The sequence below is a fragment of the Montipora foliosa genome, chromosome 2, assembly GCF_036669935.1.
Source record: "Montipora foliosa isolate CH-2021 chromosome 2, ASM3666993v2, whole genome shotgun sequence".
Lineage (NCBI taxonomy): Eukaryota > Metazoa > Cnidaria > Anthozoa > Scleractinia > Acroporidae > Montipora > Montipora foliosa.
In genome coordinates, this window is record NC_090870.1 from 10,299,234 (window position 1) to 10,319,295 (window position 20,062).

Sequence of the window (20,062 nt, forward strand, 5' to 3'; positions counted from 1 at the left end):
AAATGTTTTAGCGATGAACCTGCGTCTGTCTGACCACCAAGTTTTTGCGATTTCGCTCTAATTTTCTCGCAATTTTCGCTTGTATTTCGTACTTCCAAACTTTTGCGTTAAAGGAATTTAATAAAACAGTTATTCCATTCGCGCTTGTTGGATATGAGACTGGCTATATCCAACTCGGCGCTACGCGCCTCGTTGGCTATTTACCACCTCGTATCCAACAAGCGCGAATGGAATAATTGTTAGTATAGGCAATCGCATGAGGCCGAGTAAAATTAAGGATTAATATCACGCGTGTTTTCAGAAATTGCTGAAATTGCCCGAGTCGCGCAGCGACGAGGGCAATTTTTAACATAGAGGGCAGAATTTTCTTAACACTGTTGAGGCACCTCGAAAAACAGACAGCTAAGCGGAGTTAAAACACTCGTTCGCTCGGAAGCAAAACAACTAACAAACAGACAAGCAAGTCAACTTGTTCTTTGCGTCCAAAACGAGTATAGATGATTGTTATTTACGTCTACTCGAGAGGAAAAAACGAGTTTCATTCCTGAACAACAGTAAGAACGATTAAACCAAATGTTAAGCTTCAATTTATTTTATTCACCTGTGCTGTAGAGGTTTTTACCACTTGCAAATACGCATCCGTAAACATAGCAAACGGTTTGTCCAAAGAAATCCACCAAATTTGAGCTACTTGTTCCTCCCGTCAATGGCAAATTGTTCTGTGACCTCTTTTGTTGAGCTGCAAGATGTCGTGGTAAACTGAAAGCCCTTGACGAAAGGAATCATTTTGTTTTTCAACCACACAATTCCGCTACGCCGGGCGCCATCTAAGTCGATCCAAGTTTTAAGCTTTTCATGAAAAAAATCTTTTGCCCTTCTTCTTGTCACTCGAAAATTCAAATTCCAGATCATCTTTTAAAGCTAGTTCTTAATCTTTATGCCCTTTTGACAAATGCAGCGCGAAAAGACAAACTTCCATGAACTCGAAGTTGTTTTGCTCAAACAGAAGAAACCAACTGAATGTGGAAAAGGTACGTTCAGCCAATCAGGAGCGAGAATTTTTGGCGCTCGACCAATCGTGAGCGAGTAATTTTGCCCTCTTTTCAAGCAAAATTAAGAAAAAATGTCCTCTTCATTGACCAATCAGTATTCAGTAATTTTGCCCTCTATGTTATTAATTATTAAATTCTCAACCTGGGATAATGCATTTCGCGTGCTCTGATTGGTTCACTCAATCTCGGTTATCAGCTCATATACCTTAGTTTGACCTTATATGGTAAATGATTGCGCTAAGCGTTGCAAAACTAATTTTTTTTTTCGCCGGAAAGCGAAATTTCTTTTTGAATAAAGCCAAAAAAGAAAAGAAACTTTTTTGTGTGGAAAGTTTGGATCAATTCCGACGTTTAGAAGTACGCGAAAAGGCAAGAAATGTTTTTGTGATGAGCCTACATAGGTCTTACACAACATCGCATCTTTATCAAATTTTCTCGATTTCGCTCGATTTTCTCACTTTTTTCGCTCGTATTTCTTACTTCCAAATTTTTGGAGTTTAAGGAATTTAATGAAACAATTATTCCATTCGCGCTTGTTGGATATGAGACTGGTTATAGCCAACTCGGCGCTACGCGCCTCGTTGGCTATTTACCATCTCATATCCAACGCGCGCTCATGGAATAATTGTCAAGTATCCGTGTCTCGATTGACCACCACCACAGTAAGTTAAGTTAGTCCAAAATCTGAAGATTTTAAAACCCACTTACTAAGCGAGAAAAAGGAGGCAGAAAACAGAATGAAATTTCAACGTTTTTGTATATTTTGACTAAGCATTCAATTACGCTCCCAAAATGAGACTAGCAAAGCTCCTGCGTAATACAAGCTGATGACATGACCCTTTCATCTGGACCAAGGTTATCGGCCTAGCTCCTCCTCGAGTCTCCTACGGCTCAGTTAAAGCATTCGAACTTATAATCAGTAAGTCATATAGACACGATCCCTGTTAAGAACTCTCAGATTTCATTTCGAGTATTCCTGAGTAGTCATCGACTACTGAGAATAATATCTTCCTATGATTTACTACAGTTAACATTTATTGTCTCCTTCTCTATAATTGCGTAAATCAACATTACGACGATTTTATTCCTACAAGCATGGCAGACCAGATCCCAGTCCAGTTGTGCAAAGGTCGTATAACTTTACTCAGTATAGACAAATCACTATTCAAAATATAAAATAAACTCCACGCAAAACATTGGTTAAGCTCTGCGTACAAGTATTTAATTGAGTGTGCTCATCCTTCCAGCAGAGCCTTTCTTGACTCGACGAGAAAGAAAAGACTCTTCAGAAATCGTGTGGAGTCTTTATTGAGTATGCCCAAGCTGTTGCTTGGGGACAGTTTCAAACCCAGACCAAGTCTCGATTGCACTCATAGACGCCATATTGATTTCCGTACTGAAGGCTCGATTATGACTTTCGCCTTGTCAAACATATGACGCGCGCGCTGCCTAAACCGGTTTAACCGGAGTGACTAGCCCAGAAACTTGGCCTGCAGCGACTTAAAAGACTTAACACGATTTCTGCAGAGCCTCTGTTGCTCGCCCTCTGGCGAAAGTTAGAGAGGCTCTGCTCGCAGGGTGCTGAAATCTTTGCACAGATTGAAACTCTCGGTTAGTTAATCATCCATTGCGGATAAAGTTTGCGAGCCTTTGAACAACTTGGGCCTTACAATAATAATCAGATCACCTAAACATAGCTTGATTGTTTAGCTATTACGATGCCCCGATACCGTCTAAGAGGGATACTAATCGATTCAGAATTCTCGACTCCTGCAGAAGAATCCTTGTTTACATTTTTGCCTCACTGGCACAAGGCTATCGATTTCTAATCAGTCAGCCAAGAATAAAGTACTGAATAATGAAAGTGCATTGTAAAATAGGCCATTTCGGAATTGCGCAAAGAACCGGAGCGAGTTTCATATTTGAACCAATTGAAATTGGTCATCTGACCAAGATTGATGCTTTTAGGTTAAACAGAGACCAAGTTACGGACTTCATAACAGTAAAAAATCCATACAAAAGTCTCTAATTTTGAGGGTTATTTTGCCTATTTTTTTGGATATTACACAAATCGTAAAAAAAATTAAGAGTTTATATGGTTTCGGGGGACGCAGCCTCAAAATTAGAGACCTTTGTATGGATTTTTTAACTGTTTTTAAGTCCGTAACTTGATCTCTTGTTCAACCTAACAGCATCAAACTTGCACAGATGGCCAATCACAACGTTATCTTTCATGTGATGGTGTTAATTTATGGATTGATTCAAATTTGCCCCAGTTCCCTGGGCAATTCCGAAATGGCTTATATAATCTATCTTTGAAAATTTGAACGCGGTATACAATACAATGTCTGAGCAGTGCAGCTTTGAGAATTCGAAATTTTACAAAGAATGCATGGGGCATTTGGCGCGTTTGCCACCCAAGACGAACTGTTTTATCTTTTGAAATTGATTTATAAATAGCATTATGGTTTCTGTGAGCAAACTCATATGTTAATGAAACAAAATGTAAGTAAACAATGACGTCATCAAGGATTCCCTTATAGGCACTTGGAACGCGGAACCTCCTCTGACCAATTAAATTTTTCCTTTCTTCGGATTCAAACTAGCAACAAATAGAGTTACTTACCAGGTCTCATTTTTAGGGTCCCATAGATACAACACAGGGTCTACGTCCTCCTTAGTCACTTCATTATTAGCATGCTTTTTGTTCGCTTTAATCAGATTATCCACGTCATAAAACATGGAAATAGTGATCGGCTTCACAAAGGTAAAGCCTTCCTGAATTGTATTGTTCACTGGATCCAAAGCTTTGATGACGAAACTGTAGTTTCCAAGCATGAATTGCTGATAAAGAAAGTTCAAAGAGGCGTGTAAAATTGGCGGTTTGCCCAATGTAATTTGCTAAACAAGCGAACTAGGCAGTGAAACATTCCGCCAATCGGCATCAGTCGGTCTAAGGAAGCAGCTGACCAGGCAGTGACTCAATCAGACAGTCCAGCATTCGATTTTAGGATGAATCAGCGAGAGAGTGATGTAGTTAGTATTCAAGAGTAGTGAGAAAGTCAGTCAATCACTTTGACCCTCCTTAGACCTTATTCTCTTAGTCAGCTCCTACGACTACTGGTCAGTTGTCATTCAGGCGATCAATACTTTAATCGTTCGTTCGTTCGTTCGTTCGCCAGTCAGTCCGTTAATCTATAAGTCAGTCATGCATTCCGTCATTCAATTCGTTTGTTCGTTCAATTAAAGTCATTCTGTCTGTCTCATGCTTCATTCATTCATTCGTTTATCGCTTAAATTATTTGGTCAATCAGCCAGACAGTACATAGATTAGTAGGCCAATAAACAGTCAGTTGATCCCCATTTGTCAAAGGGTGATGCCATTATACCTTCTTGATTACCATGTAGGCTGGGTGGTAATTTTCGCTGAAAGAAACAAACCTTGGGCTTTGTGACTATAGGATTTCTGACAGGTCCTTCTTCCGTCTCGTTTTGGTTCAACTTATCATCATCCAGACTGAAAGACCGCAACTTTACTTTTCCTTGAACTGCGCCCTGAGGGACACTCAATGTGCCATATGTCTGCCCAACTCCTCCATCCTTTCGCGACCCGTCTTCGTTCACATTTACGGTATCGAAGAAAAACGAGGCGGACGATTGATTATCAAAGACGTATTCCGACTTTCCGATAACGATGCCATTAGAGGACAATTTTTGGGAAAGTAAACCAGCTCCGTTTGTAGCTCGAACGGTGGCGAAATATTTCTTTCCTATACCGAGGGCATTATCTTTAAACTTAGCAAACCAAATTGTCGTATTAATGACCTCCTCAAATTCTTTTACATCGCTCAGACCAGGTGCCGATCCCCAGGCTACTTCGTATGTCGTCACATCACTCTCTGAATCTTTTGCAGCAAAATAGGCAAAGATAAGGTCAACAAAGACCTACAAAGGAGATACACGTTGAAATATCATTGTAGGCCTCGTCTTCGCAGATGGGGTTTCAGAGCAACTATTTTGTACTTACAAAGTGCTTCAGTGACGAAGAAAATGCAGTGGTAAAATTTCTTGCTATAATCGTCATATTTTATCGAGATTTCCTTTGTTAAAACGCTTTGAAATAAAACTGGCAAATATCAACTTGCTGCCTTGTCCTCAAGGGCCAACAAATTTCCCGAAACAATTTAAATATGGCAGCCCAAAGGTTGATGGAAGGTTAACGACGTTCTGAGTGAGCATCGACTTGGACAACCCTCAAAAACGGATTAGCTTCTTGTGGTAGTGCACTACACACTATGTCACCGGGTTGTAACGGTGTGGGCCCGCAGCGCGTTCATAAATCGCGAAAATAAACAGGTCTGTTGGGAGCATGCTTGAGTTTCAACAAATGACTCCAGAAATCGGCAAGAATTTGTGACGCTGATAAATAACAAGCAGCTGCTATTTGAAGGACGATAGCATTACCTGGTGATAAATAACCTCATCTGGGAGAGTGAATTTTTGACTTTGCAGAAACAATGGTCAACCTCAAGAGTTCGGCGATTGTGATCTGTGTGTTAAATTCACACATTTCTTGTCAACACTTGGAATAGAAAAACCAAACTAACAAAAACAAAAACCCGATATCTTGCAATTGCCATCATTTTGACATATATGAATCCTTTGCTTCGCGAGTTGTTAGAAAACACGCAAGGTGACTTGATCACGACTGAATCCGACGAAGCTTTCGATTTTGCGCTTTACTTGTGCAGCCCAAAGTACAATAGAAAAATTGAAGGCAGCAAAAACCTACCAAAATGTTTTTCGCTGATGGTAATTTTTTATATTCGCGGTTAAAATTTATGTTGTATTCATATTGCAAATTTTGTTGCTGATGGCAAAATATTTTATTCTCGATCGACACTTCCTGAAAACGTCCTTCTGCTCTTCCTAAAACCGGTGTATCAATATTTATTTACTTTGTCATCAATATTTGTTTTGTATAAAGCAGGCTTACAAAATATGTACCGTGCTCAGTTCGCATTTTTGAGACGGTTAAAATAGAATTTTCGGTCCTATGTTTCTGACACAGCATTTTGAGGTCTCCCAACCAGATACTGAGCTTAACTTCAGTGAACGTTAGTCTTGGAAAGCTGTCACAAACTCAGAATACACGCTTAAACTTGTGGTGAAAAAGAATTTGTAAGGGAACTGGAAAATAATCAACATGTCAACCTCGAAGCCAATCTATCTCGATTCCCTTTTATTTTCTTCAAACTTTCTGGTTTTATTAGTTTACTAGTAACCACATGTCTTCTCAGGGCCCGACTATTTACCTAAGATATTTACCGTGGCACTATAATGATATACAGTACCAAAACAATATCGTGTACTATTAGAGCTACATATTACGCAAAGACAACTTGAATCTCTTGGAAAACAAAACGCGGCTGAGTTGACAGTTATGGAGTAAAGCGCTGTGTTACTGCACTACCACATTAACGCAATCCGTGCCTATTTTTAACACATCTAGTCGTTTTGGTGGTAAGTTAAAAAAATCGTCGTGCTCGACATTTTGGGTGTTAGCTTAGTTCAGGTTTGATTCTAAAACCACAACTAAAACCAATCCTTACCTGGAAGTCCATGTCTGGACCCATGATCCCATCTCTGACATATTGCATTACAGGTGGAGTAGTATCTATGGTAACACCATCACTGTGAGTTGCTGAACATCTGCGGGCTCCATTGCAGGCAACAACTGTGATGTAATAAAAATCCCCATGATGCAAATTAAGTCCATAGTGACTTCCGTTTGGCTTCATTCCTGTGCTTTCGCACACTCGGATGTCATCTCTCATTGGTTGAGTCCCCACACACCAGAAATACTCCACTATGTCACTCTCGTTGTCTAGAAAGTCAATCCACCTGGCGTGGATCTCATGAGTGTCATTGGTGAAGTCGATATCAGTGTCTTTAAAGCTCCGAGTGGAGCACTGATTGTCTTCGCTAAAGGTCGTATTCTCCGAACAGTTTGTATTTGGGTCGCTGCCAATTCCATCGTACACGATGCCTACCTCAGGAGCTGTCAAATCAATGACGAAAGATTCCGAAAATGACCTCGTTGATTGATCCGCTCGTGTTGTCTCGAGAAATACAACAGTATAGAGGTTCTCTGCGCCAGGGACAAAGAACGAGTCATTCATTAAGTGGATGTCCAGTCCATTGGTTTCATTGTCTACGGTCGATGTCGAAAGGCAAGAGACAGAATCGCATATGCTCGATTTAAAAGTAAACAGATCACCGCTTTGTGGCACTGAGCACCTAATTTCTTGGCAAGGTGAACACATTTCTACAAAACCGCCAAAAGACTTTCGACCTTCTTTACATGGTACACATTTTACGGAACCTATACCGTTGAGTTGAGATACTCTCATGCGATAATGATCAATGGGGCAATAAGTTGCCATATACACTCGTCCCGTTCCTAATGCCTCTCCTTGCCCAGGCCATACAAGGACACTGGGAGTGCCAAACAAAATTGTATCCTCCGAGAAAGAGACAGATGCTCGAGGAAGACCGTCATCCATTCTCAGTCCACTCTGTCGAGCTATAACTCTTCCAAGCTTAACGCAATGACCCTCTTCGTACTTTCTGTACACTCCTTGGAAACCGAAAAGTTGAACCCCGTCTTGTCCTTCCAATGTCTGCATGCCCAAGGCAGCAACAAAACCCCCATCGCGGGCGTTCACATCGAGAGATCCGCTCCAGAATTCATAGGGTGCAACAGCGAGAAAGCTGCACTCTTCGTGGTAGGACTGGGTTGTGGCATTTAGTTGAAGCACTTTAGTTGACCCTGATTCTTTAGATACCACCAGAAGTGCATTAGTCTCTGTGAGATAAATAGATAGAGGGCCAGTGAAGTTTTGATTTTCATGAAAGCAAATAGTTTGCATTAGAGACGTTGATTGAATATAATAAACCGAGATGCATGAGTTTTTCCTTTCCCCTTCAACTACCGCCAGGAGGTGCTCGTTTAAGGACAATGAATGTCCGAAGTTAGGATCCCTCTTATCTGCTCCAAAGGCTTCTAGAAACGTCCAGATTTCATTAATTTTCTGGAATATACCCACAACACTGGCATTCGTGGTCAGATTAGATGCAGTAATTGCTAGAACGTTCGTATGGATGGAAATAACCAGACTTAGTACGTCTGCCCACGAGTCATCAGCATGACAAACAGCAACTGATACATTCTTGCATTTTGTAAAAACGGAATTCTTTGTTAGTTGGATGTCGCCACGAGAATCCGTGTTGCTAACATAAAGATGTGCTTTGCCATTTGACGAGAACACCATGTGGTTGTTATGCGCTGCTACTTTTACGGGCTTTTCAGTGGAGCCACCACTAATACCATCTTGTATGGTTATGTGCTTCGCACCTCGATTTTTAAGCGAGAAGACAAATGCTCTTTCAGCCGATGCAACAGCAAAATAGCCATTTGTTAAATGAACGAGGGAAGCACCAAACCTTTCGGACGGTAAAGTGGTTTTAAAGTGCGTGTCCGTGAACACAGTTTGTTGGTCTACCGGGCACTTAGTACAGCAGGGTCCATCGGGATCAGCAAACCCTGGAAGTACTCTCATTATTCTCGAGTCTTCAGTGGTATTGCTTTCGTTCTTGTCCGATGTGACTCTTTGCACAATGATCTTAAGTTCCACACTGCGATTGAAAAGATTGCGATCCAGTAAAAAGGCTGTTTTGTTGCTGGTTTGGTTAGAACTGCCACTGACGATTAGCTTTACGTCCTTCGGAGAAGATACGTACTTGATATCATCGTCTAACGTACTTCTGTTAACTTCAGATAATGTTAAGTTTGGTAACCACCTCAAATGCTCTTGTTCTGCGGCCATATCATGAAGCTTTAAGCTCCTCTTTGGAGGGGCTTTGGGCTCAAAACTAAGCCCATTGCTTGCAGCCTCAGCGTAAATGCCACCCTCGTTCCAGACTCTAACAATACCTCGGTACCTTTTCCATGGTTCAGTGGGCACACTACGGATGGTAACATTTCGTTGCCAAGACAACACATCCATAAATTCATGCACGATCGGTTCCCCGTTCCAGGACTTTTCCGAGAGAAGTTGTGGCACGGAAATATTCGATGAAGATTGTGTAACGGCTACTTTAATACGCAAGCGCGAAATGTTGCTAATCGCATGTCCAATGATTTCCCAGCGAAGAGATAGACTTTGCATCACTGATTGCCAGTCTATATCTGTCAGATCGCTTGCGTTCTCACTGGGAATATCAGTGACCTCCAAAATCTTCGGTGCTACAGAGATGACTCTGCATTGTTCTGACACCAAACTAGTTTTAAGACCAGCTCCGTTTACAGCAAAGACAGTAGCATAAAGCAATGAACCCGAGGAAAGTCTCTTAACTATGGCTGCGCCTTCTGGTTTCAATCCGACGGATTTTAAAGTTAACACATCGCATTGTGCCTTTGATGTCCCAACGCACCAGTCATACCGCTGCAGACTGCTCTCCTGGTCTTCAAACTCATCCCAGCTGGAGGCCAAAAGCTCTTCGGAGCAACTAAAGCGAACTCGAGAGCTGGTTTGTATCGAGTTTCCAGCAAACTCCTCTTCACGACGAGAGACAGAATAGTTTGAATTCTCTGTAGTGATTCCTGGAACTTGCGTCGAGTTGAATGACAAGTTGTCGGATTCTTTGAAAGAAGGAGGTGTTGAGTCTATCAAGATTCGGTTAGAGGTCGTTTCCGATGATAGCCCTACGCGATTAGTTCCTTGTACGACAGCGTAATATGATTCTCCATGGAGGAGCTGTAGAGGACTCACAGTTACGCTTGTATTTAGTCCAACGTTAATCAAGGAAGTGATACTGCAATTGTCGGGAATTGTACTGATACATACTTGATAGTGTGAGATGCCGCTTTCAGCTTCAATGAAGGGAGACCAGCTAGGAGAAAGGAAAGACCATAAAAGGCTGTGACGTTAACACGTAAGAGAAGAAGCTGATAAAATTATGACAAAAAGATATTTAGTGCAAATTTACCACTTTATCCCAGCTTTGTGGAACAGGATCATTTCCCGGATACTACGCCATATACGGGTTGAATTTTTTGGTTCTGTACTCTGCATCGAGAGGTTTTCTCCCGGGTATTTCGGTTTCCTCCTCTCATCAAAATGTAACATTTAATTTTATTTCCTTTAATTTAATTTTATTTAGGGCCCTATGTTGGATAACTATTTGGTCGAATGTAAGAAATAGACCCGCCACTCCGCCTTCGTTGACTACCGCCTCGAATATAGATACACACCAATTGGCCTTGCAGCAAAGTGGTTTTTAAGCTAACTTTGAACATTTTTGCCAATCCGAATGTTTCCTCAAGTAACTGATTCCTTTGAAAAACTTGAAACTTTTTCACGCTGGCGCCAATCAATCCTTTTTATAATTTGGTATAAAGCCGCAATCCCTGAGTTAACCTTGAAAAGTGTTATGAAAGAAATTGATATATTTCTAATATCCTTTTGAGGGGTCAGAACCATGGTTGTTAAAAATAATTAATAATAATGAAAACTGATGGCCAATTAAGGCCACTTTCAAAATAACATAATACTTTTTGTTTTGCTCTCCAAAATGTTGTATAAGCATTGTTTTTATTTTCTCTTTGAACCAAGAGAAATTGGAAACAATGCTTATGCAAAATTTTGGAGGACAAACAAAGAGTATTATGGTATTTTTGAAGTTGCCTATTCTATTGGGACCTCTGACAGTCCAAGTGTGCTTACCTGACAGTCAACTTGGTCAAGTCTGATTGATATTCAACAAGCTCGGCGCCAGATCCCAGACGTACTTGGCTGGCCACGGGAGGACTAAAATCAACGGTGAAGCCATCAGATGAAGCCTTGACGACAATTCCAGCATTGTTGATTGCTTTTACAATTATAAGATATTGAGCACCGCTTTCAAGATCTAATCCTGTAAAAGTTAGAGGAGTTCCAATATCACAACTAAATTTTTTTGAGAACTGGAATGTCACATAAAAACCCGCGTATGAAACATAGATTCGATGAGCCTGTTACCCTAAGATTGTCCATTTAGAACCCTTTAACACAAAAACCTGTTTTAGCCTACAATTTTGAGAGAGGTTCTTATTTTGACAAATTCAGTGAAACACTTAATACACAAATTTTATTATAACAAGCCATACCAGTACCATGCTTGTCCCAGTAGCAACATAATACCATGTTTTAATGTTGCTTTGTTCTGTTTATCTTGCATAGCTTTGTCCAAACCGTTCATAAATGGCTTTGATATGCTTGGATTAAAGGGATGTTGTAACATATTATGCATGCAATACCAAAAATAGGCCCAAAATAGGCCACGATCGCAAATGACAAACACGTTATTTATTTTCAAATAAATAATCTAATCTTCCAGTTAAATACCATTTTTATATTAATTAAAACATTTGTGTTTTAATTAATATGGTGCTATTCAAAACAAGCGGTGCTTGTTAAGATAGCATCCATGTTCATTAAATCACGAAGTGTTTTTTGAATTCTAAAAGTGGATTATAATGAATAATTTTAAAAGCGAAGTTTAATAATAAATTTATTATAAAATACAAATACTGAATACAAGCAAAAAAATTATATGTTTAAATATTTGCATAATCAAATGAAACAGGAAAAGAATCATCATAGCCTGGCAGGGACTTTCCTATTATTTTTTAACCAATCACAACTTCCATTTTTTTACCGAAATTGTTTCTCAAATGAATTTTATTTCCAAGTGGTTTCTATTTTAGAAGTGACTCTGGAAGATACAAGCATTATGATTAGTAGTAATGGAGATAACAACTGAATCACAAAGCGTGACATTATTGAAAACTGAATAAAGGGGTTTTCCCGTGATTTTTAACAAATCAAAAGTTACACATTTGTGTACTTTCTTGTGTAATAGGTGATGCATGAAGTGTGTTTAAATATTCACATAATCAAATTGAACAGGAAAAAATCACCATAGCTTGACATTCTCGGAAATTCATGCGAATAAATTTGTTTTGTGAGTAAAACTTATGAGTAAACTTTATAAGTAAACTTTATTAGTAAACTTTATAAGTAAAGTTTGTCATTCAGATTGTTTTAGTGTTTTGATTTTATAATGCCTTTAAAATATTAGATCATATAATAATATAATGAATTGCACAATTGAACTACATGATGAATTAAATCAAATTTATATAATTTGTCCATTTTGTTGTCTTCAAATACGAGAAATAAATAATAAAAATAATCAAATAACCCATTGCTGTAAACGTAAATTAACTGAAATAGATTATCAGTTATTATGCAAAAAATGTGGAAAGATATATTACGAATTCTTTAAAAATAATTACATCGATTTTTATGAAAATATGTACAAGATTCGTAAAAAGTCAGTCTATATAAGAAAATACCACATTCAAAATGTATTATCAGAAAACAAATTACCAAAACAAATTACCAATATCAACAGCCCTAATATACCGTGTTTGCAAGACATTTGATCTAATAAACACGGTTTTACCACAAGTTAACGAAGATAGAAAATGGATAATATCAATGAAATTTACAATACACAAGCTTTTTTAAAACATGGAATTTGAATTTTAATGTTCCAATTACTAAATCCAAAAAGATCATGATCATATTGGAATAAGCTTTGTCTGTTGATTGAGCTTTGAATTTTTTATTATATTGCTTTTCATATTTATCCGCTATTGGACATAAATCGATTATTATTCCATCAATAATACTGCATTTATTTAATAATTTATTTTCATTAAAATTAATCCCTCGAAGATGATTACGCAAATCAGTCATTAATTGTAAATATGATTGATAAGCAAAACAAAACATTTCAATTTTTCTTTTGTAGTTTTTTGTTTCTGGAAAAGTTTGTAACAAAATTCCAGATCCTGATATTGAACCTAGAATAATTGGATTTAATGTAATACTACCAGCTATAGTTCCTGATACAATCAAAGATACAGAACCAAGATTACAAATCATATGCATTCGTTTAAAATGTTGGAAGCTCTTTTTGTACATCCAATATTTTTTGATAGTATTTATAGATCTCTTTTATTTCAACAATTTGCTCCCGTGATAAGTTCTTTGAAATATGGTCCCAGTTAAATATCTCTGTCATTATAATATTGTATATATTATTTTAATAATTATATTTAATCAAGATATCAAGTTCTTCATTAGGTACATTATTGTTAATTAGTTTGAATTTAAAATTGCCGTTTTGTAATGCTAAATTCATATTCAACGTTTGTTTATGTGTATTCTGATCTGACATGAAAAATTCGTTTAATGCAAATCGAAACCCATAATAAATTTGAATGTTTAGTTTTTCATAATTTAATTTGAAAGAATTATATATAATTTTAATTTGTTTGATTATTGACCTACTAGGAAATAGAATTTGTTTACATCTGTTTATGATAAAAGTTTTGTCTGATAAGTTGGTGATTAGATAACCGTGTAAATAATGTGATGTTTTTAAAATGTCTTTCCATTCATATCAATTGGCATATACATTGTAAATTTTTCATCAGAAGATATTATGTAAGCTTTTTCCCAATCATAAATACTTTGGTCAAGATTACGTAAAGCATCATTTTGAAAAAAGCACATATGACAACACATATTCTCAACTTTGTTGGACTGCTATTATCAAACGTGCTTTTAAAATCAACATATAGCCTTCTTTGAATACTTTGTGAAGTACCATCGGGTGGTAGATTCAAGATTGCTCGTAAATAGTGATATTGGTTTGAAATTTTTTATGGAAGCTTGATAATCAATGTTAATATTTAGCCCCTGAAATGTTAAACGTGAGCTATTAAATTCATTGTCATAACGACTATCTGGAATATAAATTTCAATACAACATGTATATTTTTGTGAAAAGTTATCTTTGGTAAGTTTGAATAAATTCCAATCCCATCTACCATGATACAAATTTGAACCATCTGTCTTTTTGAGGACATTGATTCCAAAAGCATTTTTACGGACATTGTGGGGCATTTGGTCAAAATATGTTTTAAGACTGTCAATTTCGATTCCAAAATCATCGCTTAGCTCAGTAACGGTTTCAGTCGCATATTTAAAAACATTTGTTCTATTTTCATGGCTGGAAATATGGCTTTCACCATTTTTTTTGTCTGTATATTGTCTATTATTAGTAGAAATTGTAGATATTCCTTTGTTGACTTGTTTTAAAGTTATAGCATCCTGATTATGAGTAGCATCTTTCAAATTTATCAGTTTATTATTGTTGAGGTTTAAATCATTAGTCATTACCACGCTTCCAGGTTTTTTTCAGGTGATAAATCAACAGAACCCCCTGCTTAAGCTACTTTTTCATCGACATATGGTTTATTTACAACTTCATTTAAATCAGTTGGATTTCTATAACTAATAATTTTATTTCCACCCATATTAATGTCTTTGTTTTTATCCAATGTTTTCTTGAGTTCATTGTTTACATATTCACGATTAACAAAAGACGTTTTATTTACTGTATTTTGCATACCATAGATACTGTTTCCGTTTAGATATATATCTCCTTTCATTGTTCCTCCGGTTAAATGCAAATAGTTACTCGCTCATTGTTTAATTGAGAGACATTGACGGCATCATTGTCACTAGTAGCTGCTTTGAGATTTATTCCTTTATGGTTTTTCATGTCAAGATTGCTTGTCAAACCACTTATTTAAAAAATATAATTATTTAGCTCTGTTTTATCAGCTTTTAACAACATAAGATTTATTTACCCCATCTTTATGATGAATAGGATCTTGTAAATTACTGATTTTTTTGTTACCCATGTCAATTGGATTCTGAGCTTCATTTTAACAACATCAACGTTAAGATCAAAATAAAAAGCTTCTAGTTGAAGATGAGTTAAAGCATCTGCTGTATTATGCCTACCAGGTGCAACATAAAATCCTTCTATTATTCATATTTAGCAATCCAGTCATTTTATTGCTTCCATCTTTTTTCCAATAATTAGTCAAATTAACTGGTTGGTCAGATGAACCACCATTCACCTTAACGTGATGGTATATTTATTTTTTAGTCAGAGCATCGTTATCATTTTGTCCTGGTTTTAAATTAGTTATTCTTTTATTTTCTATATCATAATTTCTATCAGGAGTTGATTTATAACCAATACCAGCGCTTCTGAAACCTGGCAAACCACGTGTGTGTGCTCATTGAATATTCCCCTTAATATATATATATGTTATATTATTCCATAAAAGTTTTGTTTGATATTTTTCACTGGTTTATCAACATACAAAAAATAATATGGTTTTTCAATTGCTTTTTTATATTGATCTTTTTGTACTCCTAATTCTCGTGAAATTAAATTTTGTTCATTTGAACTTGGAAAATTGTATATACAAAAATGTGAACAATTCAAACAAACTTACTGAGCAATTTTTATGCCTGCTTGAATAAAATAGTTGATTAATGGTTTTTGATTTTTTTCTGTCACGAAATCGTCAAAAATATATCATTGACAGCTATTATTGTATCAATTCTTGTTTTAATGATATCGTAACCAACTTGATCACTGATATCTTGAAACAAATTGATCAAATCTTGGTACTTTTGTTCTTCGAGATTTTTAGCTTACAAATGTACTTGATCAAAGTATAAAAGAGGTTTTGAAAGCATATGATAAAGAAGGTTTGTTTCTCCTCCTCCTGATGGGGAAGCTAGAAGCATTATTAATGTATCTTTTGGCATATATCCATACAATTGTTTAAAATGGGTTTTTTCATTTTTACGATTGTAATTCGGTATTTCCATGTATATAAATTATGTTACATTAAGTTAAATGAAGATAAGTTTGGATAAGTATTTTTATGTAAGTGAATTATATACATGGACATACAACGATTTAAGAAAATTTCTGATGCTAAAATAAAAGCTAGAAAAATGATTAACCAAATACAAGATGAAATTAAACAGTATAAACATAGTAAAAAGGATATACAAATTGGTTTAGAAGAAACATTGTTACAGCTCAAGAAGCAACTAAAAAAACAAATGATGGAAAACAGGACAAATTAATTGAACAACTTGACAAAAACCAAGAAGCTTTGAGCTCTAATTTGGAAAATATTGTTATGTTGCAATATACATCTCAAAAACCACCAAAGTTAAAAAAAAAAAAATCCCAATCGGTTATAAACCTACCATGATGATATCTGAAATGAAATCTAATTTGGATAAAGGGTTTAGCAATAACAGCATTTAAATTAGCTTTACCAAGAGAGGTATTAAAAGGATCTATTGAAGGTAATATCAATATTGATGATTATGACGCTAATATTGGTGAACTATCAAAAACTCTTGGACAATGAAAGGATGTCTCTCAAAAGGTAAAACAAAATAAAAAAACATGGATCAAATTGATAAATTAACTGAAGAGATCAAATTGTCATAAAAATATCGAAAAAGAATTCAAATTTTTCCAGAAGGTCAAAAAACTATTGGAGAAGGATTAAGATATGCAAAGCCAAAGAGAAATGCTATTTTATTATAAAATACAATCACATGGTCAATATGGTGGTCTTATGATTGATTTACCCAAGTTGATTGGTCAATTACGGCTTGTTGCAACAAAAAATGGTAAAAAAGTATTGGATCAACCAGCTAATTTTGACACACTAGATAACAAAAAGGTTTAACAGCAAAAAAAGATACAACCCATTGTCTCAAATGTTGTTTGATCAAGTAAACAAACTTAGTGAAATTCCAATACATAGATCAAGTAAAAAATTTAGCGAAATAGGCTCCGGTGTTGTTTATTACAATAATGTTAATGATCTGATAGATAGATTAGAATAACTTGGTGGTTCAATTATTGAAGACAATAATGGTGTTCAAAGTGAGTTTAGTCAAATAGATCACCCATTGAATAAACTAGGGGCAATTAATAACGAACAATAGTCACAGCTTTTGAAAGAATATGTAATTTAATATTATAAATGAACGAAACAAGCATTACATATTTCATCAATTGATAGAGTTAAAATAGGACGTAATGAACCCTGAAGACTTTACAGTTAAAGTTTCACGTCCATTGTATCTTGATGAAGACAAACAATATAGTATTGCACTCGATCGATTAAGCATGACACTTAGTCGGCATAATATCAATAGTACTTATGGTAATAATCAAATAAAATATTCAAATGACAATCGTAGCAGTTGGAAAACAATAGCATTTGTTGATGGTATGTATTCATACGATGATCTCAATGATTATATTCAAGCAGCTGTTTCACAAAATGGTGATCATAAAAATGGAATCACTTTTAAGTTACAGAGTGATTGTAGAATTTAAAAAAAAACTGGCAGATTGATTTGAGGAATTCTAAATTCAGTGATCTCATTGGTTTCGATGCAAAATTAATAAAAAGTACTGAATACAGTATCAGATTGCCAAATATAACCAATAGTATTGATGCATTAGATATAGGTTGTAGTTTAATTGTAAGTAGTTTGACTGATGGTAAAAAATCTGGTACATTAGCATTGATTCCAACTGATAATTTGACAAGAAGCTATCCTTTCAATTTTGAGCCAAAAACAGCTTTGTTTTCACCTGTTAATACAAAAATAATAAACGAAATGCGTATTACAGTGAAAGATAATATTGGACGATACATTTTTTTAAACAATATTGATTTGTTTATGACATTAATATTGAAAAGTGAATAAGAATATACAATTAATTAATATAACATGAACAAAAACGAATTCGAAATGAGATATGACCAAGAATCAGGTCATTACATTAAAAAACAAATCTATGGTGAAGATATTTGGAGTAATATTGGTAAAAAATATTTGGTAAAACAACAAAACAATTAGCTGCAAAAACAAGTAAAAAACTAGCTGAAATTGCTTTAACAAAAAGATCTGAAAAAGTTGGTGATTTTGCTGGTCAATGGGCTGGAGATAAAATTGTAGGCATTTTACAAGGAAAAAAGAAACAAAATACGCCTGTTGAACCAAATAAAAAAGTGACTTTTTTAATGGAAGACAACATTATACCAATAGATGTTGAACCTGAAATTCAATCAATTCCAACAAATTTTAAACCAAAAAACTCAAAACAACAGATTTTGAAATAGCTGAAAGAATGAATAAATTAATGGCTGGTGGAAGACTTAGAAGAAAAAAACAAAACTTGTATTAGTATAAAATGTTTTGAAACCCAAAATATGTTGAAATAATAGTAAACGGTATTCATAGTATGATTAAAGACATTTCAGTTAAAGTTGGTGATAAATAAATGTATGATTGTAATGATGTAAATCACAGTGTTAACATCAAAAATTTTGCGTGAATATACCAATTCTTATGCCGAAACTACAGCTACAAATGAATTTTTTTATTTAGACACAAATACATCAACCGAAATGAGACCGGCACAAGCTGCTAACAACAAAGGGTTTCACCAAAGAAAAACACTGTTAGGTGCTTCAAATGTTGTGAATTATAAATTACCTTTGAATCGCTATAGTCTGTTTGAATCGCTTTAGGATAAACTTCTTCCGCAAACAAGGGTAGAAATATTGTTTGATTTGGCTTCAGATAATCAAGTTATTTGGCAAGGAGCTGATGATTCTCGTGTTGTTTTTACAAGAATGCAGTTGATTGTACCACAAATTATTTTTAACGGTGATGGACAAAGGATGTATTCAAGCAATTATCTAAAATCACAAAAATGGACTTATTTGAAAGAAACTGTTTCAAGAAGCAATTCAACGCAAAATCAAACAGGAAATTATGTAATCAATTCAGGAAAAACAAAACCAAGACACCAGTATTTGTACCTAAAATGACAAAAACAAATTATGAAATTCCACCTGTTCACGGGCAAAGGATTGCTTTTAGGCCCAAATTCACCATTCAAAAACATTCCAAATCATGGGGTCAATGCTGTTAAATTTAGCAGTAAACCACTGAGCAACTTTGATCTGATTGATTGGGTTAAAAAGCTTGATATTAAACATTTTAGAGGTATTTATTCAAAAGACAATCTTCTGGCTAAAATTCGAAAAGAATCTGGGATAATCAATTTAGATACAATGATTGGACAGGGTACTCATTGGGTAGCGTATAGAAATATAGACAAACAAGCAGAATACTTTGATTCATTCGGTCTGTTAATGCCTAAAATAGTTGCCAATTATCTTAATACAAGCAGCAAACAAATAATCTATTCTGGAGATGAAATAAAAGAGAGATTTAGTATTTTATGTGGATACTGGTGCCTGCATTACTTATTGTAAAAGCTAAAAACGGGCGATCAATGATGAAATGTGTTTATGCTTCTTGTGGAATAACAAAAACTCGACTCGTTAAAAATAAAAAAAACTAACTAGCCAGTCTGAGACGGCTGGCAAAAGTATTTTAAGCAATGTTGGTAATACAGCAGCAGAATTATTTTTATCCAAAGAAGTACCTTATCTTGGTAAAAAAAGTGTTGTTATGGCGAGATACTATGGATCAGAAGCATTACGAAATCATGCTTTATAAAAAAAAAGCTATTGACTATGTTTTGGATAGGCTTAATCCAGCGATTCAAAACACTGGATCACAAGCTTTGAATCAATTGTCAACAAAAATCAGACCAAAGAAAAAATATAAAAGAAATGGAAAAGATTTAGATGGAAGCGGTTTTGATTTACATAAAGCTATTGGTAAATTAGACCAGGATTTACTTATCCTGGTCATAAATATACTGGACCATATATCCATTAGCAAAACAGCTCAAATATGATCCAATAGACCTTTATCGCTTGTACATTTTGCTTTCCCAATACAGGTCATGTGATAATACTCAGGAGGTTTGGTTTGTTCATTAAAAAGAGTGCATGCAGACATAGTCATGCTTGCATACACTCTTTTTAATGAACAAAACAAAGG

At 35.6% G+C, this 20,062-nt stretch overlaps 2 protein-coding genes across 2 annotated transcripts in view; both read right to left on the minus strand.

The window, feature by feature from the left end:
- LOC137992383 (tRNA:m(4)X modification enzyme TRM13 homolog) overlaps positions 1–20,062 on the minus strand; it is a 282,513-nt gene that overhangs the window by 257,339 nt on the left and 5,112 nt on the right. The gene's annotated exons all lie outside the window — the stretch shown is intronic.
- The window catches only part of LOC137986568 (uncharacterized), a 36,456-nt gene that overhangs the window by 15,194 nt on the left and 1,200 nt on the right, over positions 1–20,062 (minus strand). Inside the window, exons 3-6 of the mRNA XM_068833555.1 lie at positions 10,841–11,079; positions 6,665–10,007; positions 4,494–4,997; positions 3,679–3,896 (exon numbers count right to left, since the gene is read on the minus strand). Of these exons, the coding sequence (XP_068689656.1) occupies positions 3,679–3,896; positions 4,494–4,997; positions 6,665–10,007; positions 10,841–11,079 (4,304 nt within the window). The remainder of the gene's footprint in view (positions 1–3,678; positions 3,897–4,493; positions 4,998–6,664; positions 10,008–10,840; positions 11,080–20,062) is intronic.